At 42.0% G+C, this 27,501-nt stretch overlaps 1 protein-coding gene across 3 annotated transcripts; it reads right to left on the reverse strand.

Moving 5' to 3' along the window:
• Positions 1–480: 480 nt before the first annotated feature.
• Positions 481–26,931, reverse strand: rab11fip5a (RAB11 family interacting protein 5a (class I)). Of its 3 annotated transcripts, none has more exons than XM_069711569.1 (6): positions 26,043–26,931; positions 12,773–13,284; positions 10,963–11,551; positions 6,078–8,444; positions 3,832–4,015; positions 481–3,258 (listed from the first exon to the last, which is right to left on the reverse strand). In XM_069711569.1, exons 1-6 carry the CDS (start codon positions 26,417–26,419, stop codon positions 3,001–3,003), a joined length of 4,287 nt encoding a protein of 1,428 aa, XP_069567670.1. In that variant the 5' UTR covers positions 26,420–26,931; the 3' UTR covers positions 481–3,000. The 3 variants fall into 3 exon arrangements, with proteins under 3 accessions (XP_069567670.1, XP_069567671.1, XP_069567672.1); XM_069711570.1 differs by having other exon boundaries at positions 3,871–4,015; positions 26,043–26,930; XM_069711571.1 differs by lacking the exon at positions 6,078–8,444 and having other exon boundaries at positions 26,043–26,921.
• Between the last annotated feature and the right edge of the window lie 570 nt (positions 26,932–27,501).

Genomic DNA, 27,501 nt, shown 5'->3' on the forward strand with positions numbered 1-27,501 from the left:
TTATATTGCTTTTTTTATTTGGTTTGTGAGTTTTTGATTTTTGGTTGGGTACTAGACCAAGTCGTTTTTTAAGATAATTCCATAAAAGTATAGTTGATTGTTACAGCGCCACCGTTAGGTCATTTAGTGTCATTTTTTTGTGCCCGACTAGTGGGAGCAATTTGCAACCTATATGCCAAACCTGGTGAGTTTTCACCGTATGGGTTTTGCTGCAAAAACACTTTTAGCAGAGAAAAATAAGCAGAAGCAGAATAATAATAACTGGAACAAAGACAAGAGGGTTCGGTGCAGCTACGCTGCTCGGACCCCTAATAATATATTTAGTTTGATCCCTACCAGAATGTTTTGTATAAAAAAAACACAAGTTAATAAAGTTCTAATTCTACCAAGTTGGTGCTGAATGCAAAGAATAATTGAATTATCACAAGGAGCCTTTTGTAAAAACACATCACAGAGAAAGAATTACAACCAAACATACGGTGAGCAAGAAACACAAAATATTCTTTATTAAATATACAAAAATTTGTGAAACAGAATTGCATCACGGATTGTAAACTTTCCAATCTTACACACTACCTTAAGCACATTCCACCAGCTACACGATCGAGGACAAAATACAGTCAGTTCAAATAAAAACTCTGTAAAATGGAAGACATGAAGGAGGATGTTTGTTCTCGCACCGCGTTGAGTGCCGAGTCACTTTTATGATGTCTCTACAGTCAGCTATGCACTGGATATTGCGTTGTAGAACCGAGACGACGGGATGGGTTTTCGGATGCTGCTGCTAATCGTCGCCGTGGTGGTCGAACGTAGGACGAGTGCTTAAATCACAGAGCGATTAGAAAGTGCAGTACGGTGTAAAGTAGATCTAACTATACCGATATCAGACAGACGGGTACAGTAGAGTTTTCTTCTGACGAGTTAAGTAGTGCAAGGACATCCACGAATGCTGTTAAAAGTGGCATCATATCAGAATACTTTATGGTGTGTCGATCGGCTCCACAGATTAAAAGCGGCAAGGCTTCGTGTTTTTTTTTTTTTTGGCATTTCACAGAAAATCACTGTTACTACTCATTTTCTATTGGTATGCATACAATGTATTTTTGTGCAGTGACTTAAACAATATTATAATAAAGCATCAGGGGAATAAACAAAACAAAAACTCTCAGCGAACAGATGGCTTTTTTTTTCTTCAAAACCTGCCCCGACAAGTAAAAACGAAGTGCTAGATTCTTAACAAACGTCAAAACGAAAACTAAAAATAAGGCAGCATTTGGCATTTCAACACGGCATATATGCTGTAAAACGCGGTATATATCCCTTTGTAACACCTGAAAGCGGTAGCAGTACGCGTGCTCGAGCAGAAGCAGATGTGACACGCGGAGTGCCGAGGGAGGGGAAGTCAAGTGGCGGCATGTCGCAGGCATCTTTCTCGACGCCGTGGAGTTGATAACGCGCGCGCGGGAAGGCAGAAGCATGAGATCAGAGATGCTGCGATGGCTCGTCTCGATACTGACTGGATATTTGAGTGATGCTGTCTTCACCTGATAACGCCGCGACCCACACGAGAATCAGTTAGCTTATGTGGCTGAGCATTATGGGTAATTTCAAGACATGCCCATAGGAAGACGAAAAAGAAGGAAAAAAAAAAAAAAAGAAGGGAAGAGGAGAGCAGAAGATAAACAGCACTCGTCGTGCGCTGAAAATAAAAAACCATTCGCTTGCTGGCTAAGAACACTTTTGAACATTCATGAGCTACAATCAGTTCCCAGGAACGTGCTGAACACTCATGCCGCTCGTTTGGTTTGTAAAGTCAAGAACTAGTCAGAGCACTCTGTATCTATCAGGGAACATTTGAAGGGTGTCAATCCAGAACAGCATAGAGACCAAAGAAAAAACATCCTAGAAAGTCAGACAGAAGGAATCCAACCAGTGGTTTCACACATTCTGCTCATCGACCAGGATTTGTGTTTACATTTAAGGAATTTCTGACAATTTTCTAAAACATACTTAAATATTGTAGATTGATTTATTGCCTTTCAGATAGTTTCTGGGTCATCTCAGTCGAGCTTAAACTTGCAGAGATTTGAAAACTTTTAAATCTATCGAGGTGAATATTTTTGTAGCCTTTGCTATTATGTAGGGATGTGCTAGCATAGCATGTGCTACAGTAGTTGTAGGCAGGGCTTCTTTTTTGAGGGTGCTTTAAAAGCCAAAAGTGAAATGAAAATCTATTGCTTTCCAGACTCTCAAATTTAAGTATTTGTGCCTTTTCTTTGTTATATATAGTAACTTAAATATCTTTGAGTTTTGAACTGGTAGCTAGACAAATAAGAGATTGAAGGAAACTTAACATTTTGACTTTTTTCTCAACTAATCCATTAATCAAAAACTACAAAATTAAACAGTTTTTACTCTCAACTGCATTTCTAAGACATAAAAAAGGCATTCAAGTTTTTTGTTGGGATGGATTCTTGTCTTTGAGAAGACTTCACTAAAATCAAAGTAAACCTATGGCTTCCTTGAAAGAGTGATATCCTCTAAAACCTGACGGTACGCTGTAAAAATGGCCAATGAATTTGTATTTAAAGGATTAAAACATTTGGATACACACCGTTCTGGATTGAAACCATACAATTTTCTCTCTCTCTCTTGTGATTCAGTGATATTAGTGAGAGGTGAGGTGAAAAGGAAGAATCAATGTTTCTACAATCAGGATCCCAAAATGGAAGCATCTGGGCTGTGAACCCACCACCTTGGCTTTGTGAACCTGAAAACAACCTGAGGACGCGCTACATTCAAAAGAAAAACCACTCGGACGAAACCTTTCAGACCAGGACGTGTGTCAGTCCACTAATGCATGCCGGCTGGAAAAACGACGCCTCAACATCTCTCAGTGCCGAAATATTTGTATCAAAAAGGACAGCATAGCAGTGAAAAGACTAAAGAGCTGTTGTGGAGGTGAACTGCGAACCCCTTTCCCCCCCTCCCCTACGTTTGTCACTTGAACTTGGAGCGCACTTGCAGGAGGGTGGGCTTCTGTTCCATGATGCGCACCAGCAGCGTGTCGATGTAGTCCTCCAGATCTTTGACCTGCGGCTTCAGCCTCCTGAGCTCCAGCTCGCGCTTGCTCAGCAACAGTTTCTGACGCTCAAACTCCGCCTTCTGCCTGTTAAGCTCCGCCTCCCGGTGCACCAGCAGGGCAACCAGCTCGCTGTGGGTCAGGTGGTAGTACGAGCCGGCGCCTTCTGTCGCAGACTGGAGACAAGACGGAGAGGCAGGAAAAGAAAGCAAATTACAAATCTTTTCATTCACTTCCTGTTGATGCAAAGCTATAATTTAGAACGGTGAAAGGAAATGAACTGTATCGAGGTTTAATAAATATTTAGGGCTGCAGCTAATAATGATTTTCAGAATCAATTTAACTCGCGTAGTTGTTTGTTTCACAAGTAAACAAAAACATGAAACTGTCATTTCTCTTTCATTACTTGCAGATATAACAAAATCCACTGCATGAAATCAAACCTCACTATAATCCAATAAATGACATTTAAAAAAAAAAGTATTATAAAGGTATGTTTCTTTAAAAAAAATAAAAATTAAATGTTAATGTTAGCAAATAAGTATTTTTATATTACTTTTTCTTCTCTTATTGCTTCCCTTACATATAAATTCACTGGTAAATCCAAGTTATCTCCATTATCGTGTATTCTTAAATCAACAATCAGCTACTGTGTGTGTGAAGAGAAACTGAGGTTGACATATGAAGTGTATAAATGTCATATAAATCTAAACACAAGCCGTGATCATTAGACAGAAAAATGCACTCACATAGTGACTGTCGTTTGCAGTATTATTCTGGTTCTGTACCTTCTTCCTGTCAGTCTCCTGCTCCGTGAGCTGGCTGCTCCTCCCCGGGTGGATGGTGGACTTGAACTTCTCCAGGCCGGTGGCCAGCACTGACCGCTTCTCCTCAGCCAGCATGGCAGTGGTCAGGGGCTTCACTGGGTGGGGGCTGCACGGAGGGACAACAAAGGACAAACACAGCACAGACAGTCAGGTAGACAGAGGACTGTCTGGCCCTCTGAAGGTTCCCAGTTAACAAAGCTTCAACAATGTACACGTTGGCTGTTTCTTTATAGGAAAATTTAACTAAAAAAAACAACTTAATTCAATTCAAAGATTTTTTTGATCTTCTGTCTTAATTTGAAAATCACCACATGCAAAGAGGGGGAAGTGGGTGATTTTCAGAGTAAAGCGTTGGGATGATAGTTTTATGAATGTTTTAATATCTAAGAGTAGCTTTTTTTCCCCAGGGCTTTCAACCATATTTCATGGTCTTCTTCAACAAGCAGAACCTGCCCAGGAACGTCAAATCTCTATATAACCACCTGTAAATGTAGTAAATTCATGAAACCTGAAGAAGCCTGAGATGTGGTCAAAAGCTCTGAAAAACCTTAAACAACCTAAATAACCTTAAATTTTAAATATTCTATCAAAGACTCAAATTCACAATATTAACATGGAACTTCTAAGCTTAAATATTAAAATAAATCTAGTGTTACTGTCTTATTAGCATCCATATGTATTATTAAAATACATTTAAATAAAAGCTGAGTACCACCTACAGTTATCCACCAAACTACAAGCATTTTTTGCTGCTATTAATTTGGCTCAAACTCAAATTTTATTCCTTTTCTTAAGAGGTTTAACATGGACAAACAGAAGATGATTAATGGGATAAAAAGAAAAATATTTCCTTCTTTCTGGTGAATTCCTAGATTCTTTCACTTTATGCCTGAACATCCTTCAAATGAAACAATATTAGAGGAAATAAATAAACAAAACAAAAAAATCAAGAATTTTTACTTCAGGCATTAAAAAAAGTTTAAAAAAATTTAGCACTGAGCTTTTATTCTGAAAATGACGCACAACACAACCAAAATTTACTCTGAAAACTTAAGCAAATATTTTTTTTATGTTTTAATCTTACACGGGCAAAACGATGCCACTGTCCTATTGTTTCATTTAACCAATTTTCCTGCAAGCCAGGAAGCTAACAAACAAAGCAGTTCTCTATTCAGGTCAGCTTGAGGGATCTTCCGAAATGACAACTCTTGTGTAGTCTAATTTCCTATGTCAGTGACCTACATTTCAAAGAAAATCTTCTGAGACTTACTGGCACTCACAAAGCAAAAATCTTCCTCACATATATCTTTCTTTAGCCCTGGTATTGTAGGTTTAATCACAATTTGAACACAATAGACCCCTAAGTTGACACCAGACATTAAAAGAACCATTTAAAATCCCAGTAATGCTTCACTTTAGAGCTCAAGATCAAAGGAGGTTAGACCGGTGTGAGGTGTTGAAGGAAACACTGGTGAAAATTGAAATTATCCCAAAAACTGAGAGACTTATCTGCATGCACTGGTGCAATCAAACATGTAGAAATTGTGTTAAGTGTGTTATTACCCGGAGGTGAAAAGGAAATGCAATGCGTGACAAAACAACACTTTTTTTTTTTTTTTTTGGGCTCACAAGAAAAAAAAAAAGAAAAAAAAAAAGGTTTCTGGTTGAGGTTTTGGCAAATGAGTGTGGCTGTGTGTGAACACTGGCTGGCCCTGTGGGGTGTGTGTGTGTGTGTGTGTGTGTGTGTGTGTGTGTGTGTGTGTGTGTGTGTGCTGGTAGGGAGGAGGTGTGTGGTAGGAATCAGGGCAAAATAATAACTGCTAATTGGCCTGAGGCTTTGTTTCTTCTCCTGTCACCACAGCTAGAACACACACAGACACCTGCACAAGAGTCCCGTTAACACCAGTGTACATGTATGTGTGTATGCGTGCATACGTGCGTACGTGTGTGTGTGTGTGTGTGTGTGTGTGTGTGTGTGTGTGTGTGTGTGTGTGTCTGAACAACAGAGAAGGTCACGTCACACCCCCCCTCCCGTCCCAGAGTCGGCACAGAAGAAAAGCAGGCGGAAGCGGAGCGGCAGAAGGAGACCGAAGAGACGACAGGATAGAAATTTCTGGAAGCAGAAGGTGCTTCCTCTTCACCTTTTCACTGAGCGTGTGCAGCCTCACCTGTTCTGCAGATTGGCTGCCGCCTGCTGCTGCTGCTGCTGCTGCTGCTCTGTCTCCTGGAGCATTGGCACTGGTGCTGCGCCGGTTGGCAAACTCGCCAAAGCGTTGGCAAGGGAAGGGAGGATATAGAGAGCTACAGGGGAGCTACTACGGTCAGGACTTAGAGAAGGAGCAAAGGAAATCAGAGTGGGAAAGTGGGGACCCGGCTGAGCCAAGGAGGACTCAAGCATCACGCCTGGATCGCTCCCAAAAGAGGGCAGCAGGAGTTCGTCAAAGGCCGGCGCCAGAGCTCCCTCGGACTGGGAGCGATGTAGCGTAGCAGTTTGTACCTGAGGGCATTCCGCCAACCCGTCAGCTGAGACGACTTGCTGGGTTTCCACACCTCCTTCGTTGAGCCTCTTTGGATTACAGCTCGTGTGAGAGTCTGTCGCTGCTGCAGGGAAGACTTGTGAGCCATCTCCCGTTGGGAAGCTTAGCTCAAGAGTTACCGGCTTGTCCTGGGCCCTGCGGAGGGATTCTTGTCCGTTAGATGTCCTGGATGCATTTGGGGAATCTACCAGGCCCACAGTAGCACCAGTTGTTGTTTTAATCTCCCCACACAGCGTTGAGTTAGCGGAGTAAAGCGTCTCGTTTGGTTCGGAAACGCTCCAGCATTTGGAGAACTGGTGAGACTCGCAAGTTTGGTAGTCTTGCGAGTCGGGGCTGACATACAAACTTTGGAGGAAGCTGCTTGAACTCCGATCGGATGTGTCCAAGCATAACAAAGTGTCGTCAAAGTCTCGGCTAGGACTGCTCCCAATGTGACTGATGTTGTGGAAATCTCCAAAAACATTAGCATCCTGCTCTCCTAAACCGGCGCTTCCAAATGACGTATCAGACAAATGCTGCTCGGCACCGGGGGAGGAGGTTGTGATGTGTAATGATAGTGGTGTGGAGGAGCGTTCAGCATCTGCACTGGCAGGAATCTGCACATCTGGATCATTTTTAGCAGACGTATTAGTGAAATCCTTTGAAAAATCCTTTGAAAAATCCAGTAATCTATCGACGCTTTCTTCTCGACTTTCATTGAAGGTCGATTTCGGTTGTAGCTCGAAAAAGTTCGGCAAAAAGTTGGGGTACACAACATCAGAAATGTTTAGTGTCTGAGTATTTATACCTTCAGTTCCTGTCTTATCTGTAGGGATCACGGGTTGTGGATGTGTCAGCACTGGAGATCTTGGTGCTAAAGAACCAATCAACTCCTTTTCATTGTCACTAACCCCATGTTGAATAACAGTTCGCTGGGATGCATCGATTAAAGACAGATCATCTGACATGTCGGATTCTGAGGGCTTTTTTGTTTTCACCACAGATGAGTCAGAGGAATTCTCGAAGCCGAGGATGTTGCTTTCAGCTTCCTCGGATGAGGACGCTGAGAATTTGTCAGAATGAGATGAAATACAGGAGAGGAAATCATCCTCCGCCAAACTTCCGAGACCCGAAGAGCTCGGATCCGGAGAGCCGCTGTTGAGATGTGTAGATGAGATGTAACGTAAGGTTTGATGCATATTAGTGTCGGTTAGATCGTTATTAGCACTGGTGTCTTGTTTAGTATCAGTGCAAGCAGAGTTAGAGGGAGTGTGTTCTGGGATCGTTTCAAGGAATTTGGAGAAAGTGTCGAGGTGATGCAGGTTAGTGTTGGTCCCTTGACCGGTGACTTTATGTGCTTCGAATAAAAAATCTGTACAAGATCGTGCATTTGTGCTTTGATCAGCTTCCGTTACGGGTAGTAAAGCTCCTTTATTATTGCCGTGTTCCAGTTGATGGTCGCTGGGTGGGTTTTGCAGTGTTTTGCAATCTGTGGCGAGATCCTCAGGAGACTGTAGCCTGCCAGCTGCAAACGCTTCGAAAGACTCGTCCCACTCTGAGTCCGGTTCCCTGACAGACATAAACGGGTTGGACAACTTCTTGAGTAGAGGTTTCTTCCCGTCTGTGGGAGTTGGAGGAAGAGGTCTTTTCCCAAGTTTGGCTTTCAGGTCTTCTGTGGTCAGGTTGTCATTGGTCGGGTTAGGGTTACCGGGCTGCGGAAAGAGTTGAGCAATGGGAGGCCGGGAACTGGAAAGATAGGGCAGAGGAGGCAGCGAAGGTTTGAGGTGCTGAGGGGTTAGCGTGTCTTCGTAGAAAGGGTTGTGCTGGAGGACAGAGAAGAAAGGGTTGCAGGGGGATATGGGAGGCGGTGTGCTCTGTGAGGGGCAGAAGGGGTTAGTGTGGTGCAGGGGAGAGCCCAAAGAGGAGGGATCTACGGGGGGACCCGAGGGGTGGCGGGTAGGTGGGAGAGGTGGTGGGTGGGGGTCAGTGCTGGGCTCTAGTTTAGGTGAGACCACCAGGCTGTGAAAGGAAGGGCACACAGTCCTCTTCGTTAGTTAGGATCGTTCACACAGATTCGTTAAAGCCTGGTGCTAGACAGCAGATTTATCGGCTGAAAACCGCTTACCGCTGCCACGAAGCACGGGTTTGAGAACCGAAAGAGTGAACCAAAACAATCAAACTGCAGCCCGTAACACCAAAACAATGAGCTAAAAGACTCAAAAGTGTACAAAAGGTATAGCTGACAGCGGAGTCTGTATAAATATAAAAATCAAATTATAAAAATCGCGATTAGTGCAGAATTAAAGATAGTGTGAGAATTTGTGAATTTTAGACATTGGCGCCCTCCTGTGGTGGCAAAAGCACAGAGCAACAGAAATGCACACAAAAATCCCCCCACAGATCAACAAATAAACTTTAAGGGTTATATATTTTTCTGCAAACTAAAAGTTATTGTCAGAGTAAATGGACTTTGTGTTTTACAACCACATTAAAGGTCCACAATTTGTGGTTTTAAGTGTAATTGCTAAGCAAACAAATTCTATCAAAAATTGCAATTTAATTGTTGAAATTAATGATGTATGTTTTAATGTCTTCCAAAACACTATTTATCTAAGAAGATCTGCGTCTGTCTCTTCTGTGTTTTCACCGGCCCGTTGTGTAATATTCTGCGGGAAAAGTTGAGGCAGCTGCATGCAGTCGGTGCCAACTTCGCCGCATCTAAAAGCATATGGGTGTGTAGGCTGTGAAAATGTATAGTTCCAGAGCTGGCACAGAGACACTGTGTGTACTATGATCCAGAACAGCTGACCTCGCTTCAGTCAGCAGGTGCTTATCAGTCCAATATTTTCTTTATGCTCACTGTGTGAAAATACTACGACGCCGGCTTCTTCTGTTTTTTTTTTTTTTAAGATCAGTAAATTGATAGAAAAGTGAAAATTAAAAGTAGTTGTTTGATCTTTGTAGACCTGAATTAAAAAATAAATTATATATAAGGTGCACAGGAGGAAGTACAGTCCAGCCTCTGAAATGAATTACCCACTTAACTGTGTGCTTGTGTTAGAAGTGGAAATAAAATTAGATGAGGTTTACTTCCCTGCCTACTCCCTGCCCACACAACCCCCCCCCCCCCCCCGCACACACACACACACACGCACACACACTCACAAGAGAACAATGATTTTTCCAGCTCACATCATCATCTTTCCATGAAACTGACATTACTACTGAACCATATCAGAGCCAGCACAAAGCTTCGGCTGGATACAAGTTAATTCCAACGGAGCGGCTTCCCATCCTCCATCTGCATTGCAGATACCTGCTGTAACCAGAGACTGAGACCAGGAGGGACGCGTACGGAGCTGGAAGCACCCTCTAGCTGTGATGCTGCTCCACAGGACGTAAACAACTACTCGGAAATTTGACTCCTAAGTGGCTCAATTTTGGAACACAGTAAATATTAATGTTATCAAACTAAATGGCTCCACGGGCGACATTATCCTGTAAAGCAGTATTTCACTGTCTGTCTGTAAGTAGTTAAATGCTAGAGCCAGGAGGTGATTAGCTTAGCATTAAGACTAGAAACTGTCAGTCTGGTTCTGTCAGACGTGCAAAAATATACCAACTTGTTCAATATGAACCTAAACAGACATGTAAGAAAGATAGTTTATGGTTTTAGAGGCAAATAGGTGTTTAGATTATTTCTTAGGGAGCCAACACAGTGGCTTCCTTGAGGCTTGTTGTCACAGTGAGGTTGCCAGGTTTGGTAGTAACTTCATGTGTGCAGGGACCTGGATGAAAACCTGGATGTATCTGGCAACCTGCACTACACTACATATGCTGCACAGAAATACAGGGCAAATGGATAAATTATTGCGCATCCCAAAAAATGGTAAAGGAAAAGAATAGCACGGCTCGCTCTAAAATTTCAAACTCTTTTTTTAAATGGTCTTTGCCTTTGCTCATATAGTCAGCTCCATGTTCAGGATAAAGCAGGTATAAAACTGGAATGGATGGAAAGAAAATGGCTGCTTTACCCTGTTATTTTGCAGGGCTTTTTCCACAACACCTACTATAACATTTTGATTATGATCATGAAAATTTTTAAATAAAAACACACTGATAAAGATTTACCTAAAGGTAACACTACATCTCTTTTTTTAGTGAGCTAGTCTGTTAAGTCTGGGTCATTTTTCTCCATCAGGTAAAATCCAAAACAGTTTCTATAAATCTATGAATAAAAACACCCCACAAAAACCTTGCTGCAAAAGCATCAACCTACACTTTAAAAGTAATCTTTCATGCCCCCTTTTTTCACCAAAATAAAACCAAAGTGTCCAGATTTGATGTAATTAGACACCTCGGTCATGACTAATGATGCAGGGAATCTAAACAGCGCAGGTTCGTGCTCATGTTAGCGACTTCTTCAAATTGCATTCACACTGAAATGATAATTGAATCATCTTTTTGATGTTGTAACAAACGAACCTGTCAGTGTGTGACTGCCGCTCTCTGTTTGTGATCACAGTGCGAGTCTCACCTGGGTTTGCTGTGCGACTCCTTTGATCCGAACCACCCCTTGTATTTCTCCTCGGAGGCGGCAGTCTGTTCGGACTCATCCTTGGACCGACTCTGACCTTTCCCAGCAGACTCGCTCCTCCCGTGGGAGAGCAAGTTCCTCCTCGGTTTCTTCCCCTGGATGTCCGATTCCGCCGCGGAGGCAGAGGACAGCGAGGCAGCTTGTGGCGGAGCAGCCCGTCCCAACTGCTCCTCTTCCTCACTCAGCATCGGGCCGCTTTTCTCCAGGGCCGCGGCGATGGCAGCTTTCTCCTCTTCGCCGGGCTTGTCAAAAGACCAGCGGCGCCCGTCTCCCACGAGGCCCCTGGGGAGCTCTGCATCGGGTCGGAGGTTCTGCAGTGACACGGAGAGAGGCAGAGACTTCTGCAACAGTCCCAGGCCTAAAGAACCTGCAGGTGTCCCTGAGCCTGGGTCCGGAGGCTGGACCTGGTACGAATGGCTTCCGTTAACACAAACAGTCGGCTGAGGCACTGCGATGGTGATCTCACCGGCCTCGTCACCGAACTCGCAGGTGAGAGAGGACGACTTGGGCGACGTGTTTGCTGTGTGCTCTGCAAGAACGAGGCAAAGAGAGGAGGAAATGAAAGGATGTCAGAAGGGAGAGTTTAAACACACAGACATTGGAGGGAAAAACATAACGCAGGCAATCAGTGAGTTAATGAAATTAAATTAACAGGCAGTTTAATCAGGTGACAGAAGCTGGTGATGGCTTTGACTGACAGTTTTTCACAATGGGACGAATCAAGAGTCTCTGGCAGACATGAGCAGAAAAAGAAATGAATTAAATTACCTCTCAGTATTATAAGAGCTGTTGCTCTGCAGTTTGTAGTACAGCATCTCCTCCACACTGTTCTCTAATTAGCCAATTTAAAAATGTAAACAGCACTTTCCCCATGCACGATTTTCACTTCATGATTCTTTGCGGGCTCATTAACACTTTGTTTTTTGTTCAAATGACTTTACTTTAAAAGAGTAAATGTACATTATTGCAGCTGATTGTGGCACCATAGCATCCCACTGAAGTTGTGTTTTTTTTCCTTTTGCATTTTATGAAAATAAAGTCATATCATTTCCATAAAATCGTCCAGGATCTCACTCTCTGCCAGATTTTGGTGCAATTTTACTCAATGTTTTTCAGATTTAAGAACAGATATGAATATTTTCTAACAATATAATTACATGGGAACATTATTCACAGCAATATTGAATTAAAAAAACTGATTTAATGAGAGTTTTCCTCTTTTTCAGTCTTCCAATATACAGGGTACGTGTTTATTAGACATCATCCTCTCATGATGGGCTTTTCAAGAAATAGTTGAGTTAGCTTAGTTTAGAACAAAGACTGGAAACAGGGGGAAACAGCTAGCCTGGCTTTGTTTTAATAGCAATAAAATCCATCTACCAGCAGCTCTAAAGATGACTTATTAACCCATTAGATATTCTTGAATCTTGTCAAGAGTAAAAAACACAATTTGGGTTGTTTTCCACCAATTTGTATAAAAACTTCTAAAATGAGTAACATCTGATATAATTTTGAACTGTAGTGGGTTCAAATTAGCATGTTTTCACAATTTTATGACATTATTGGATTAATTATTAATTGATTTATAAAAAGTAAAAAAAAATCATTGCGTGGTAATGAGCTGTTGTAAAAGAGTGCAGGGTTGTTGACATGAACCCGTGTGTGTGTGCATCCACTAGGAATTCTGTGAATCTGAAATCTACTATTTGGAATAAAGGTGCAGTGCAGTAATCTTTGGTGTCCTCCTCACCTGGACTGTTGTCTGCCGTCAGGTTGCTGCTGTTACTGGGGGAGTTGGAGAGGTCGGAGACCACCACACTGATACCGGCGGTGGGACTGAGGCTCCCTCCCCTTGATGATGACTCGCTGCTCTCCGAGCCCAGAGACGTGCTGGAGCGAGTGTCGGAGGATTTCCGCAACTTCCCCCTCAAGAAGAAGGTCCTCATCTTGCTCCGCCGGGCCTCGCCCCCCTCATCGTCTTCATAGTCCTCCTCCCCGCCTCCGTCGCTCGGCAGTCTTTGGCGCATCCGGTACAGAGAGCCGTATCCGCTTGGCAGGACAGCCGAGGAGGAGTCATCTTCGCTGGACCTCCTCTTCCCCTTTATGCGCTCCTTCAGCTTGGTGAAGGTGGAGGCGCTCTTGTCCTTCATGACCAGGTCGTACATGCTGGCCGTCAGGTTGTTCCGGGTGAACTGGACGGTCACTTGGATTTCTCCCCGCTCCTTCTCCTTCTTTCCCGTCTTAGAGTTGAGCCGGTACCACCTGCAGCAGAAAGGAGGATATTCACATCAGGTTCACAGACACAATGTTTAATCATTTAGTCGGCTCATAGAAGATTCATGAACAACAATTCTGTGAAATTATTCATTTTTAAAGTTCTTTATCAAGCAAGAAAGCTTAACAATTGCATGTTCCAGTCTCTCAAATGTAAGAATTTATAGTTTCTCTCTTCTTCATGTAAATATAAATCAAAGTTGCAGCTTTAGGCTCTGTGATGAGCATTTCTCGTACTTTTTTTTTAGACATGTAATTTAATCAATTAATCAAATACGGCAACAGAGCAACCGTTTCATTGGTAATCAAAATAATAACTAGTTGGCAACTAAACTGGGCTTCTGTTCTTGTCCTGAAAAGATTTGTTGAGTGTGAGGAGCTATTTTGTGCGTCTCTGGTTTCTAATGTAAAAGCAGACAAAGTTTGATGACTCATAATCTGAAATAATAACAGCTGCATGAGAAAAAACTAATTTATTTGATTAAAAGTAAAAAGGTAAAGGCCAGTGTTCATAAAAACCTCGCTGTAAAATGTGCATAATGTCAAGAAACTTCCAATCACTGATCTGAAATCCTGTTACAGGTGTGAAGAAAACAAAATCTGCAGGTTAAATAAATCCACTTATAAATTTTTATAAATTTCAGGATGAATTCAACAACTATGAGACCGTTTTTTGTACTCAAATTGAACAAAAAAAAGCATTTTGAATTCATTGTGATTCACGTCTCTGCCGGACTTCTTCACCATGGCAACCATAGCTAAGGCTTCTAGGTACTGCAGTTAATAGCCGTGATCACTATAAAAAAAAATTACTGACAGGAAAAAATTTTAATGCAAAAAAAACCCCAGCAGTGTCCCCTCCAAATTATGAAACAGTGTACTGACACATAAAAGCTTTTACTGGATGATAATAATAACTGAAGAAGAGTGTAAAGTCTTATTTTGAAAACACTGTCATCAAATAATTCAGCAATAATTTGAATTTGAATCTGAAAAACAACTAAAATCAGTGCAACACAGAACATTTAAAAAAAAAAGCAAAATATGAAAATATAGAAATATATGTCTATTTTCATCAGCAGCGTTTTGCGGGTAAAATGTATGTAAAATCTTTGTGTATACAGGTAGTGTCGCTTTAATAAATAAGTGCAGGAATATATGCATCTTTCTGTGTTATGCATATTGTAATAGATAGATAGATAGATAGATAGATAGATAGATAGATAGATAGATAGATAGATAGATAGATAGATAGATAGATAGATAGATAGATAGATAGATAGATAGATAGATAGATAGATAGATAGATAGATAACTTCATTCATCTCTCAAAGTGAAATCTTTACGTTACAGCAGCATATAAAGGGTAAAGCAATAAAAATGACAAATGAAAAACAGCTGTGTAGAAATTGCTGTATCCTATAGACACATGAATGAGTGTATTGTTGACGAATGGGGCTAATCTGTCCTCAGACAGAGTAAGAGTGTATTTCTGTGTCTGCGTCCTACTACCACCACACAACTGTGTGTTACCAGACATCCCACAATGCCTCAGGGAGGCCTCTTTTTTTTTCTTTCTTTTTTTTAATCATTACGGACCCGGTGAACAAGAACAATGAAGTAAAACAATGGTCAGCTCTGATTTAACTCTGAGTGACCTCCATGAAGATGACTGAAAACAAGTCCGCTCAACTTTTACTGGACGAGCGAAGAGATGCAGTTCTTAGAAACGCCGTGCCAACTAGTTTACCGCACAGTGATGTGGGAAGGTCTCATCTGCTCTGTTGTGACCATTTTTTTCTTTTTTAAAAGACGATATGACTGACAAAAATTCCCCGGGTTGACACGCGTTTCTGCTGCCAGTGGGGAAGAAAAAAACAGGCCTGAAACCAACCTCCTTTTAGATATTTCACTTCCTGTGCTGCAAGGCTATTTTCACCCTGCACCTCGACCACACTGCCTGTTTGTTCGTATGTGTGCATTGTGAGTCTGAGTGACACAACCCTGCCCAAACTTCATAGTCTTGATCATTTTCTGACAGTTCAATTTTGCAGAATAGCCAAACTTGACATTCCAGGATTAGTTGATGGCGCCTTACGGAGCAGCTTTATGGAAATATTATGTAATTCTATGCATGAAGACCAATTTATATATAATCTAAGACACATGGACAACCTAAATGACCACAAATATAAGAGTCAGTGTCATTAAATTATGCGCAAATTCACAAATGTTTACTGAAAATACATTAAAATTAAAATGTTGCACTGTGGCTTTGACGAAATTAAGTGTAATTACATGCAATTTGATGATGTGGTTGTGAAACTCAAAAAGCTTCATGAACAACAACAGTGTCCGATTGTGCTGTTGTGTCAACAAGAAAACCTGAATGTCATTATCTGGAAACTCAAAAGTTACAAGAACAGAGGCCTGAACGTCAAAGATGGAACACGAAAGAAAACAGAGCCTAAAAAACCCCCAAAACTCTGATGTAGGTGAGATCTGAGAAATCAACCTCACACATCAGTTGTCTTAGAAACTAAACAGCTTTTTATATTTCCCCCCACGAGATCCCGTCCTTTTGTTCTGTAAACCAACAGAGTGACTGTGCAGAAACACTGCAAGGCAGGAAATTATGTTGCAATGCATGCACAGTCCAAAAATACAATGTAAAATTAAAACTGTAAATAAAACTATCACATATCAATAATACACTAAATAATGATATTTTTTTTATAAATTTCTCACGAAATATTACAGGTTTTCCATTTATCCTCCACTGTTTTTTCACCAGATCTGAAAACAGTTTAACTAGTTACTACAGAGGAAGACGACATGCCTGATGAAATAAAACTGCCTTAAAGTCATCGAAAGCTACTTCTTCCAGCCCCTGTTTGGTTCAAACTATCCAGCTGAGGAAAATAAAGAGCATAGCTCCACCGCTCTAGCACAAAAACAGGCGTAATTGTAGGCTGCAGAGAAAGAAAGAAAGAAACAACACAAGTCGTATAATTCACAGCACACGGGCTGTTATGTAATTGCCATCGTCCCCTGAAAACACGGTAACACCCGAGAAGACAGCCGGTGGAAAACGGCAAACAAACTTCCTGCCAGTATGACTCAAAAGATCATAATTATTAACGAGGAGGTGGAGGAATGCTGGGCCTTTTTATAGCTCCACAAACAACAAACAATACATCTCGTGTGAATAGACAACAATGGAAATGTGCCACATGAGCTTGTTATTTTCATTAAGGGAGGAGTGGCACTCCCATGAAGCAAGTGCATAATTTATGTTTGTGTATATGCATAAAAATCAATTTGACAGATGAATTTTTTTTTCTCTCTCTCCCTAAAATTGTACGTCCCTCGAACGTCTGTTAGGTGTGGACTCGAGTTTCACGTCGATGCTCCAACAGTAGTATCAGTCCTCCTCCTGACACGTCAACCAACTCCCTGTAGCCAAGGTGGGGTTCACATTCCAACACAAGAGCTGGGAGCTACGTCAGGGTTTTTCTACTGCACAACTACGAGCAAAAAAACTACGACCATCATCACACCACTGACAAGTGGTCTTAAATCTCCCATTCAGCCTCTATTTTGTGTTTTTTTGGGAACATAAAAAAAGCAAAAACTTTATTATTATTATTTGCATTTATATTGTTAGACTTTGGGTTTTTAATTGACTAACTTCACAAGGTGGCGCTTCATATATAAATATTCAGAGAAAAAAAAAGACTTTTGCTGACTAAAATAAATGTTTTCAAAGACAATGCACAGAAGTTAAAGGCCTATTTACGTCCGTGCACCTGCGCTTGTGGGTCGCGCGATGCATGAATAAGCCTGACAACAACAAATGTGGCTGTAAGTTAACAGACAAGAGGCCCTAAATACAGAAAGTGCAGCACAGACAAAAGTACAGCAGCCTGTGTTCTGGAGCCCACATGCTCAGGCAGAGAACAGTCTGTTATCGAAGAGGACCTACTTTCCCAAAAGCACCATCCCACACAGAAACTGTAGTTCGGCCAGGCTGCCCTGCTGAAGCATTTCAGGCTATAAACAGCCAATAAAAAAAAAGCGCTTATGAAGACTTCCAGCACCACAACTATCTCCAAAACCAAAATATTCTGCCTCCTGTTTTTTTAGGAATTTGTGGGAGTCGGCACAGATTTTGCTGTTGTCCATAAACAGTCCCATTCCAGAGCTGCAGAGCATAACTGCGTATCTGCTTCCTCATCTTGCAAAAACAGGAAATCTCAACACTCCACCCAATCTCCCCATCTCCTCATCTCATCTCCTCATCTCCTCATCTCCTCCCGCCCCATCTCCCTGTCTCCCCGATCCACCGAGGTGCAGTCAGGAAAGTGTTCTCTTCCTGAAGCAGACTTCATCTTACAAAACGTATGTCAATCCCTAGAAACCAAGAACAGGGCTGAAACTACAACACAAGTAGGCTATCGGCCTGTATTATCCGGCGTGTAGTCGGGCTTTGTGGAGCTCGGTGGTATCAGGGTCAGACTAAAGAGTGAAATGAAACTAGTACCAATTTAACAGCAACATTTTATTCATCAAATATGTTTGTTGAGGTGCAATCACTCTGACTTGCACTCGTGTTTTATCTACCAGAGGAGTCAGAAGCTTTCAGAGATTCTCGGGGTGCAGGCTAACAGCTCGACAAGGCTGTGCTACATGCTCACAATCACTATGCTAACTTAATAAAAAAAAATACACCATGTTTGCTATCTTAGTTTAGCGTGTTACCATGCTAATAAGTAGTACCTAAGCGGCTACCAGCAGTGACGTCACCCGTTGGTTTGTGAACGTTATGAAGCCTCCAGTTCAGATTTTGTCCGGCGCCATCTTGCTAGCTCGGAGCAGTTTGGAGCAGGAAGTGACCATATTTGGTCGAGCTGGGGGGAGGAGCGAGCGGTGGATCTGACTGATCTGATTGGAAACCTGACGATACTACGTGCCGCCCACCGATCTCTGTGACCTGACTGCACCACAGGCCTGTCAATCAAACAGACACGCCCCCAAAAACTCAACTTTGTGAGACTTATTTTCGAATTAATGAGGGATTATTTTCAGATGGAGCGCCAGAAAATGAATAAGAAGGAGCGACTTTAGCTAACAACAGCAGGTTTTTGGTTGTAAACCAGTGTTTACCATCGCAACACCCTGCCTCACTGAGCTTTAACAAATAATAGAGCAGACAAGGTTTTCATCAACCTACAAACCTGCATTTTTCTGTTAATATTTTTCATGAATTTAGGTCAGGATCGAGCCATCTGCAGGAATATGACACCTCCATTTATAATTTGTCACAGAAAGCTTTGTCTGGTCAACTATTTATCCAACTGGGCAAAAACGATTCAGCAGAAATGTCACCATGGAGGTCCAACTAAAGCTGAAAAGGGTAGAACAGGGTGCAAAAACTACAATCAACGGTAGCACACCAGCGCCTTGGTGTGTCAGGCACACTAAATAAGATGCAAAGTGTTTCTGCTTCATTTGAATTACCAAGTGGCCACATCCCATTACATTGTCTTCAATGAATTAGGCCAGCAAACGCTCCAGGAGCCCTGTGGGTAATGGTGGTAAATGTGGCCTGGATTCCTGCCTCACCAGCACAACGCAGCGGACCCCGACCACATTCCACATCTGGATGTGATGAGCCTCTATAACCTCACCACCAAACTTCCCCTCGTCATGCATTTCACACAGCCGAGCGTCGTGCTTACAGCCACGCAGGCCGAGGCACATGTCGGGGATCGGCACCAGCGAGGCAGTAAATAAACTGGGAAACGGCTGCTTGCTGTGGAAAATAAGTCAGTTAATTCAGGAGTCGAAGGAAAAAGAGAATGTTTCACAGACCAGATGTGTGTGTGTGTGGGGGGGGGAGAGGGGAGCAGCTTTAAACAAGGTGTTGATGAAGTTTACAACACAACACATGCTGATAGTCCCTTAAATAAATTAGAGAAAACCAAATAACAGATGGGTGTTTTTTTGTGTGTTTTTTTTAACTCAGATTAATGACAGATGTATTTCTCGAATATTTCAGAATAAAAGAAGAAAAAAAAACAAACATGTGGAGATCACCTGTCATAATAAAATCCTGCTAACTACTGATATGCTGTTGAAAAGCCCCTGAAACAGGACGGAGTAATCTACAACTCGTAGATTACAAAGCTGGTGCTGCAGATAAAAAAAAAAACATCCCGAGAACACAGGTGCCGTTTTCTGTTTGCTGAGGGAGGCTGCAACAAATAATACAATTTAATCAGCGTTCATGTGATTTCTATTGTGGACCGGGCTGCGATTTTACAAGAGGTTCAAGAACAATTTGTGCAGAGTACATTTCACTTCGTGTTCATACGTTTTAGCCAGAAAAGTAGAAACATTTTGGTTCTGTCTTTCAAAAAAAATAAAAAAATAAAAAATAAACGCCTCGTCCGCAGAGAAACGCACGCCGCCCGTATTCGGCAACTGTGCCGTTTGAATTTCCGTAAGGGCGAGTGTCACTCAAAAAAAGAGTCAGCCAATCAAAAGGAAGGCTCATTGATATGAGTGTCTTAAAGGTACAGACACAAAGCAGCCGGTTGTTGGCAGACAGGAGATGTAAAACTATACTGACATGGGTTTTGGTACTTAATACCACAAACGTATCTTCTTATAGACGTCAGAGATTGCAAAGAAAGCACCAGTAAAGTGCAAAATTAGGGACCTTTTAAGTTTCATTGAAAAATAAACAGAGACATTATGATTAAAAGTGCAAACTGCTGGATATTTTACGTTGTAAGAAATTTGTGAGCACCGTCCTGCTTTTGCTAATTTTGGCAAGTAGCTGGCAGGACTCCACAGCTGGAGCTTTAGCATGCTGGCTAGTTAGACAGCTAAGGGTTGCTCCGAGTACAAACAGGAACAAAAACAAGGCGGCTGCTGTGTCACAGTGACCTACATTTGGAAACAAATCTAACACTTCTAGAAATTCTGGTCTGCTAAAAAACACACTTTACATGTGCTTTAACAACAACAACAACAACAACAACAACAACAACAATCATCTGTATGTGCCCTCTCCTCTTTTCACAATGAAGCCAGATGGGATGATGGGAGATTTGTGACCCAACAACGCTGCTTCCTCGCTGATTTAAGAGTACAACCCAGTACAAACCAGTTTAATGTGGGCCGCTTAATCCGAGCCGTCTCCACAGGAACCCGTCGAGCTACATTGGTCGAGGATGACTCGTCAGGTCACGGCGTTACGCAACCTATAATGTCCATTTGACTATATTCTCTCCGGGCTGCAGCTCCTGAAAGTCGGTCGGCTCTTAGCAGAGGATTTTTCTGGATGTACATCACACACACACACACACACACACACACACACACACACACACACACACACACACACACACACACACACACACACACACACACACACACACACACACACACACACACACACTCTCTCTCTCTACCTCACTCAGCAGATGGTTCAGTTCTCAGGCCTGAAACATGAAACATTGTTCACAGGTTACAGATAGCCAACAGAGACTCGGAAATAAATGTGATGGAAGTAAAATACCAAATCTAAATCATAATATTCCCGCAAGAATCCCTGACATGCAGAAATGAACCATCTGAAAATTAAAACGATCCTCCTGGGAAGAAACTTGATTATGAAGGAAAACCGTGCACGACACATTTGGTGTTCAGCAAAAAGCATCGCAGAATCAATTTAGTGTTTCTGCGTGTGCTGATCTAGGGGGTGTTTTTTTTTTTTGTAGCTTCCTCCTGACACTCTGAAGGGGAATTCACTCGACGCCCACCTTTCCAGTAATCTGCTCGACACCGGTAATCCAGCGTGCAAAAACATCACGGTCGCCGTTTTTAAAGGGCAGCTGCTGCTCCAGCTTCGTTTGATGGAGAAATCGCTTGATGAGATCAGATATGTTGGGACATGTTTCCAATCACGCATGCATGCGGTGGTTTTATTATACAGTAATATGCGAACATAAACTGGACCCTTGAATATTCTTACAACTGGAATTTGCAGTGTTTCTCCACTCTACCGATTTGGCGTTCTTCATTTTCATTGCCGGTTCATTAGGGCCCGAGCACCGAATAAACCAGCCTGATTGAAAGCCTTGTTGTTGTTTCTTTTACAGTTTCCCTGATGTACGAGTTCAAAAATCAGCCCAAAACCTCACAATTATTTCAAGTTCGAAGCATGTAAAAACCAGAAGAAGCAGCAAATTCTCACATTTGAGAAGACGGGCCTGCAAATATTTGTTGTTTATTTGTCGACAGACTCCTTCTTGGCTATGAAGTCCCAAATAAAAGACAGCTAAGCCCCAAGTTAAGTCCGAGTCTGAACTCAGTTTCAGGTCCTCAGCAAGTTGTCTGCACCCAAATTTAAAGCCATTTTAAATATTTAAACAGTTAGTATTGTAAATCTTCCACAAGCTAGCATTTGATTTTGACAGCTAACCATCTACTTTGACGACAGTTAACTATTGCTGGCAGATATTTCTACTTGTAACTCGCTAACCACACGCGTTTTTCACGTTCAATTCAATTCAATTCAATTTTATTTATATAGCGCCAAATCACAACACAGGTTATTTCATGGCACTTAACACATTAAAGTCCTTACAGTGGAACTTTACAACATTAAACAGAGAAACCCAACAATACGACAATTCCCACATAAACTAGGAGGGGGGGGGACCCTCCTCTTTAAGGGAGAAACACCTCGAGCAGAGGGAAGGAAAAACTCCCTCTTAACTGGAAGAAACCTCCGGCAGAACCAGGCTCAGAGGCGGGCGGCCATGTTGCTGGCCGATTTGTTTTAAAAGAATTTTGAACATGTCTGCACTTGTGCTAAAAGACAGCGGCTAACGTGTTAGCATCCTCTCCAGTGAATGAACAAAATAAGAAGAAGAAAAAAGGATCTGACTTTAGGATTTTTCAGGATAAACATTGTGTTTGGCAAAAGTGACGGAACTCAGCGAACGCTGTTGGCATTTACAGAGGGTTAACTTTAAAGTCTATGGAGCAGATTAGAGCCACTAATTCAGTTGTTTTTTGTTTTTTTTAACATAACCTCTCAAAGCAAAAGATTTGTGCTACAAGATAGTAAGTGAACGGTTGCGTCTCACATTAAAGCAAATAAACAGATGGTTTAATTCATTCCCAACACTTCTGCTGTTGTGTTTCCGGTTTTGAGAACGACTATTAAAAGTCCTCCAAGGTCGGAAGGCTTTCAGGTCAAAGTCACATTTCTTTTCTCCAGATTCACGACTCGAGTCGAGTGTGCAGAATTAAACCAAAATTCGTCCAGATTTCAAACTCATCCATTTTTTCTACCGACTGTGACGAGAACATGCTGATTTAGAAGTGCAGTTTGTGGAAAATGATGAATCCTGGAGAGAATAAAAAACGCCTGATGTACAGAAGAAAAGGGGACAGAAATATATGAGCAGCAGCTATACATCACTGTGAAGGCTCTATCTGCTCTAAAGAGCTTTATAAATATTAGAATTTGTGAAGTGAAGGAGTCTTGGCAGAGCTCTGGCCCACACCTATAACCTCTGCAAGAATAATTGCATCACTACTTTCACAGAGAAACGCAACCAAGTTAATTTCTCCATGTTCTGACAGGAAAGATTTCATGCTAATCTGTCTGTAAAGGGAGTTTTATAGTTGCAGAGTGATTTTAAAACTCTTTGTTTTTCTTTCCGCCACCTCACCAGAGCATCTTATTCTTTCTGCATGTTTTTATCATCAGAATTTAGTGCCAACATTTAGATTTTAGATTTTATCACCATGAAAATGAAGCTCGAGTTCAACAAAACAAAAACTTTAACAGTCTATTATTATTCTATCAAGATACACACAAGATATATGAATCACATAACTTTACTTTAAGGGTGTTGCCACAACAAACTAAAAAGAAAATAAACCGTAACGCTGAAAACCTTTTATTTTATGTGATTTTTTTAATATCAAAGTTTAAAAAAAAAAAAGAAGGTGATATTCAACTAAAGGTTCCATTTTCCCCCCCAAAAAATTCAAGTATGAAAAAATTAAATATCTGCTGTGGCTGCGATTCAAACCTCAACACTTGACTTGCATCATTGCAATGAAAATATATTCGCAAAGTTACATTCAAAATCATCAAACTGTCGACAAAACAATCTCCTCTTAAGGTCCAGTTCCATATTGGTGTTTGGCGCTCAAAGATGAAGCTTTAAGCTCAAATTCAATATTCTATGTTCAACTTTTAAACACTGTAGAACTAAGCTTTCTGTTTTTAATAACAGTTTAATTTGAATTGTCAATGTACACAACACATTTGTAAAATAATACATGATATGAGAAAAGATAATCTATTGAAATTGTTCCATTATTAGCTATATTACTTGGCGTATATTAACTGATATGAAATGTGAATTTAATTAGTAATTCATTTAATGCTATATAAATGCTCAAATTTAGGCAAAGTTCTCATGCAGCTGTTATTTTAAAGTCACTGAAGTGGAAACTTTGTGTAAAACACATTAATATGGACCAAACTAATGCATTAAAGCACCACTATTTACCTTTAAAAGAGGAAACAGAATATAAATTATCTTACAAAACAAAAAGTCCACATTCTCAGAGATTTTGTTGTCCATTATAGTCAGAGCCTTATAGCAGCGGCTAATGTTAGCAACCTTTAAACAGAACTTTCTGACTCAGGAATAGAGGAGGGATCTGACTCAGGAATGATCCTGAGTCAGTTCCCTCCTCTATTTCTGTTTCTAGTTTCATCTTTGACAATTGTCCTATAATTTCCATAGGTTTGTTATTTGCTCCAACACATTTCTTAACTAATCCAGAAGGCTGTTAAAATGCTTGAATAATCTAAACTATTATAAAGTCTATTAATCGTCAATCAAAATGTAGAAATTATGGCTGCAGACATGTTAATCTTTGAGGGATAAGACAAGTCAAATTCAAAAAAATGTTTACCACTAAAAATAAACCCCAGCAAATACAGTATTAGTTTCTTTTCAAACCATGGTATGTATTTCTGACCGATTATTCAAGATTCATATCATCAGAAAGAAAGAAAACGGTTGGGGCTGAGAGAAAGTATGATATGGATAAATGTTGGTGTTGGTGACTTATCTAGTCATATTTCATTCTTCGTCTCCTGCATGGAGACGCACAAAAGAAATGTGGTCCACTTTCTGAAAGGACGTTCCAATTCCAACCCAGGATGTTTAATATTTCCCTGAACAGGTTGACACACATGAGGAGACGTGTTCCTATTGAGCAACCCTCCTTCACTGAATACCACATGGACACTCTGAATGTACCAAAACACCAAACTGCAGACACAGCAACATCTCAGGCGGGCTCTAACCTTCAAGTGTCTAGCACCCAACAGGGCCGACGGTAGGAGACTGGTTCCACTTTCATCTCATATTCAAGGGAGTGAAAGAAAGCACAGGCAGGTCGGCTGCTAGTCTAGTGATAGAAGTATCAACCAGCTTCAGACAACACTGAAAATACATCTCATCTGAGCTCCAGTGGCAGCATCATATACCAGCTCTGGTTAAAACTAAACAGATAAATACATATTCCAGGTCCTGGTTGCAGCATTGACATCTAAAAAAAACAAAAAAAAACACCAACAACCATAAACGAAGCTGCAATGGTTTTATCTATTTCAACCAAAATTGGTCTTTTTTTCACCATTAATTTGGTGACGGCCTTAAAAAAGGGGATGGGAGAAAGTAAACAAACTAAATATTTGAGCTCTCCAGAACATCGGGTTCTCCTGTCAGTCTCTCTTCTTTGCAGACTTTTCATTTAGCACAAATCAACAGTCAACACAAGGGAGAAATAAATAATAGAAGAGTCCCGTTCCTTTGCAGGCAGTAGCCTCAAATACCCATGATGCACTGCTGCCATGAGAAACATTTAAGCTAACTTTTTGTTTTTAAAGGCAATCGCTATTTAACCAACACCTGAATGCAAGAAGTCCGGGGGGGCGGGCGGCTCTGCAGGGGATGTTGAAAGGCATTATGGGAAGTGTACGACATCACAAAAGACTAATAAGGTTCATATTGAAGAGAAAATGTGTGCACTCAAACCATTAAACACATCCTCCACCGGAAAAAAAATATCAGATATGATCATATATAGAACTTCCCATCATCATTTCATAATCTAGTGGGTGGACTTGTGTATAACAACATGTTATGCTAAAAATACCTTGAAGCTTTGGGATCATGAAACTGTTAATCCCTGGATTTGGGACAGCCACATTAATCCTCCTCATGCTCGATGTCATGCCTCAGCTAGTGGGGAACAACATTTTTTTAAGAGCCCACAACAAGCATGTAATGTAAACAGAGTATGTGTGTGTGTGTGTGTGTGTGTGTGTATATCTTTGGTGGGAGGAGGGGGGGGGGCCCTCCAGCCTCGGTGATGCTTGGAGTTAGTTTGGTGTCGCTGTGGGAGGAGGGAGGGTGTGTCTGCAGGGCCCTAATGCAGCACCACAGATCTGACAGCTGTGTTTCTGTTTCACAACAAACTGAAATAGAACAAAAGCAGCCTGGAGAGGACAGAAACACCCCGATGGGTTCAGTGAACATAGGAGTGCACATGAAGCACACACACACGCAGCTTTTGGTCATAGTGTGCAGCCTGCTCTGCATGCTAAACACAAACACACACACACAACTTACATGTTTTTCACGCATCTGGTCTCGTGAAAGACTTTATCCAGCTGGATCACCGCCTGTCCGAGGAACACGTCCAGCCCAATGAGCGCCCGGTGCATCGCCGTCAGGACGAGCTCGTTGGCCCCGGCCGGGTATCCGCTCCGCCCGCCGCTCTCCAGCACGCCGGGGTGCACCTCGAACGAGCACTCCTCCCTCCACTCCGGCTCGGTGGTCTTCTCCGCCACGCAGGTCGAGTATTTCTCCTTCCCCAGCTGAATGATGGTGTACACGTCGCTGGTGCCGTGCTTGCCCTTGCCCCGCAAGCCCCTGCCTCTCAGCACCGTCACCTGGACGTGTGTCGGTAACCATTTCTGGTCCTCCTCCACGGTTAGCGAGGACATCTCCTCCCCCCCCCTCCACACAGACCGACCGACCTGCCGCGCTCAACAAGACGAGGCAACCGGGGAGAGGTGGTGGTGGTGGTGTCCGCCGCTTCCTCCCTGCGCTGGGCGTGCACAGTCACATCAGCTCCGGGTCGGCGGGCGGTGCCGCATTATGGCCGTCTGTCGTCTCTGCAAAGTTGCCGTGGTTGCCGCTTGTTTAGTGCCCTGGCTGCTCCTGCGTGTCGGCAGTGTGCTCTGCGGCAGCGGCGGCAGCAGCGGCGTCCGTTCCCGCACGGCGCGTCCCTGCCTCTCTCCCCCTGCCGTACGGGCCTGTCTGTGGGCAGCGACGTCACGCCTCCGTCCTCCTTCTTCTGCAGGACGAGGAAGTTCAGCGCCGACTCAACACATGGCTGCATGAACGGAGAACGAACACACGGCGGAGCCGGATAGTGCAGGGCGTGATGCTGGCTGTTATTCAGCCGAATCGACTCCAACTCCTCCCGGATAAACTTAACTCATTGTGTCCACGCCCCGTCCGGATGAAGGCCTCTGTGCTACAAGCTACAAATAGATGTCTTTGTTGACGCCACATGGAAGCAAAATGAGGTTTTAAGTCCTTTCAATGTAATTATAGTTGGCCTGAGTAACTCTCGGATAGTTCATTCAAACTTATTTAAGATCTGACACAAGGCTGCAACTAATATTTATTTTATTTATTGGTTTATCAGCTTGTTTTTGATCAATCAAACAATTTATTGGTTGTTAAAACTTAAGAAAACTGTAAAATATAATTTTCAGATATCTTCTTTTGTCTGAACAATCATTTGAAATCTCCAAACCTTCCATTTATTTTACTATTAAAACAAAACTGCAGTAAATCTTCACTTTTGTGAAGCTGAAACCAAGAAATTGTTGGTATTTTTGATTACAAATTGTTCAAAATAGTTGCAGTTTGATTTATTTCATTTTTATTGGCCAGAAGCAAGTTTATTGGGAAGCCATTTTGTTAAGTGCATCACTCTTGGTACTTTCCAAAGGTCTGGTTGAAGAAGCTTTCTCCCAGCAAGCTCTGTTCTTAACTTCAGAAAGCTTTAAACTTC

Source organism: Brachyistius frenatus, unplaced genomic scaffold, assembly GCF_029030835.1.
Source record: "Brachyistius frenatus isolate BFR_SWC_R1_liver_20210118 unplaced genomic scaffold, ASM2903083v1 Contig_102, whole genome shotgun sequence".
NCBI lineage: Eukaryota > Metazoa > Chordata > Actinopteri > Embiotocidae > Brachyistius > Brachyistius frenatus.

Excerpts from the sequence above, each read along its gene's own strand:
- rab11fip5a (XM_069711569.1), bottom strand. The coding sequence starts at position 26,419 with ATGTCCTCGCTAACCGTGGAGGAGGACCAGAAATGGTTACCGACACAC. Across the intron at positions 13,285-26,042 it reads ACCAGATGCGTGAAAAACAT|GTGGTACCGGCTCAACTCTA; the intron begins GTAAGTTGTGTG and ends TTTCTGCTGCAG. Across the intron at positions 3,259-3,831 it reads CTGCAAACGACAGTCACTAT|TCTGCGACAGAAGGCGCCGG; the intron begins GTGAGTGCATTT and ends TCTTGTCTCCAG.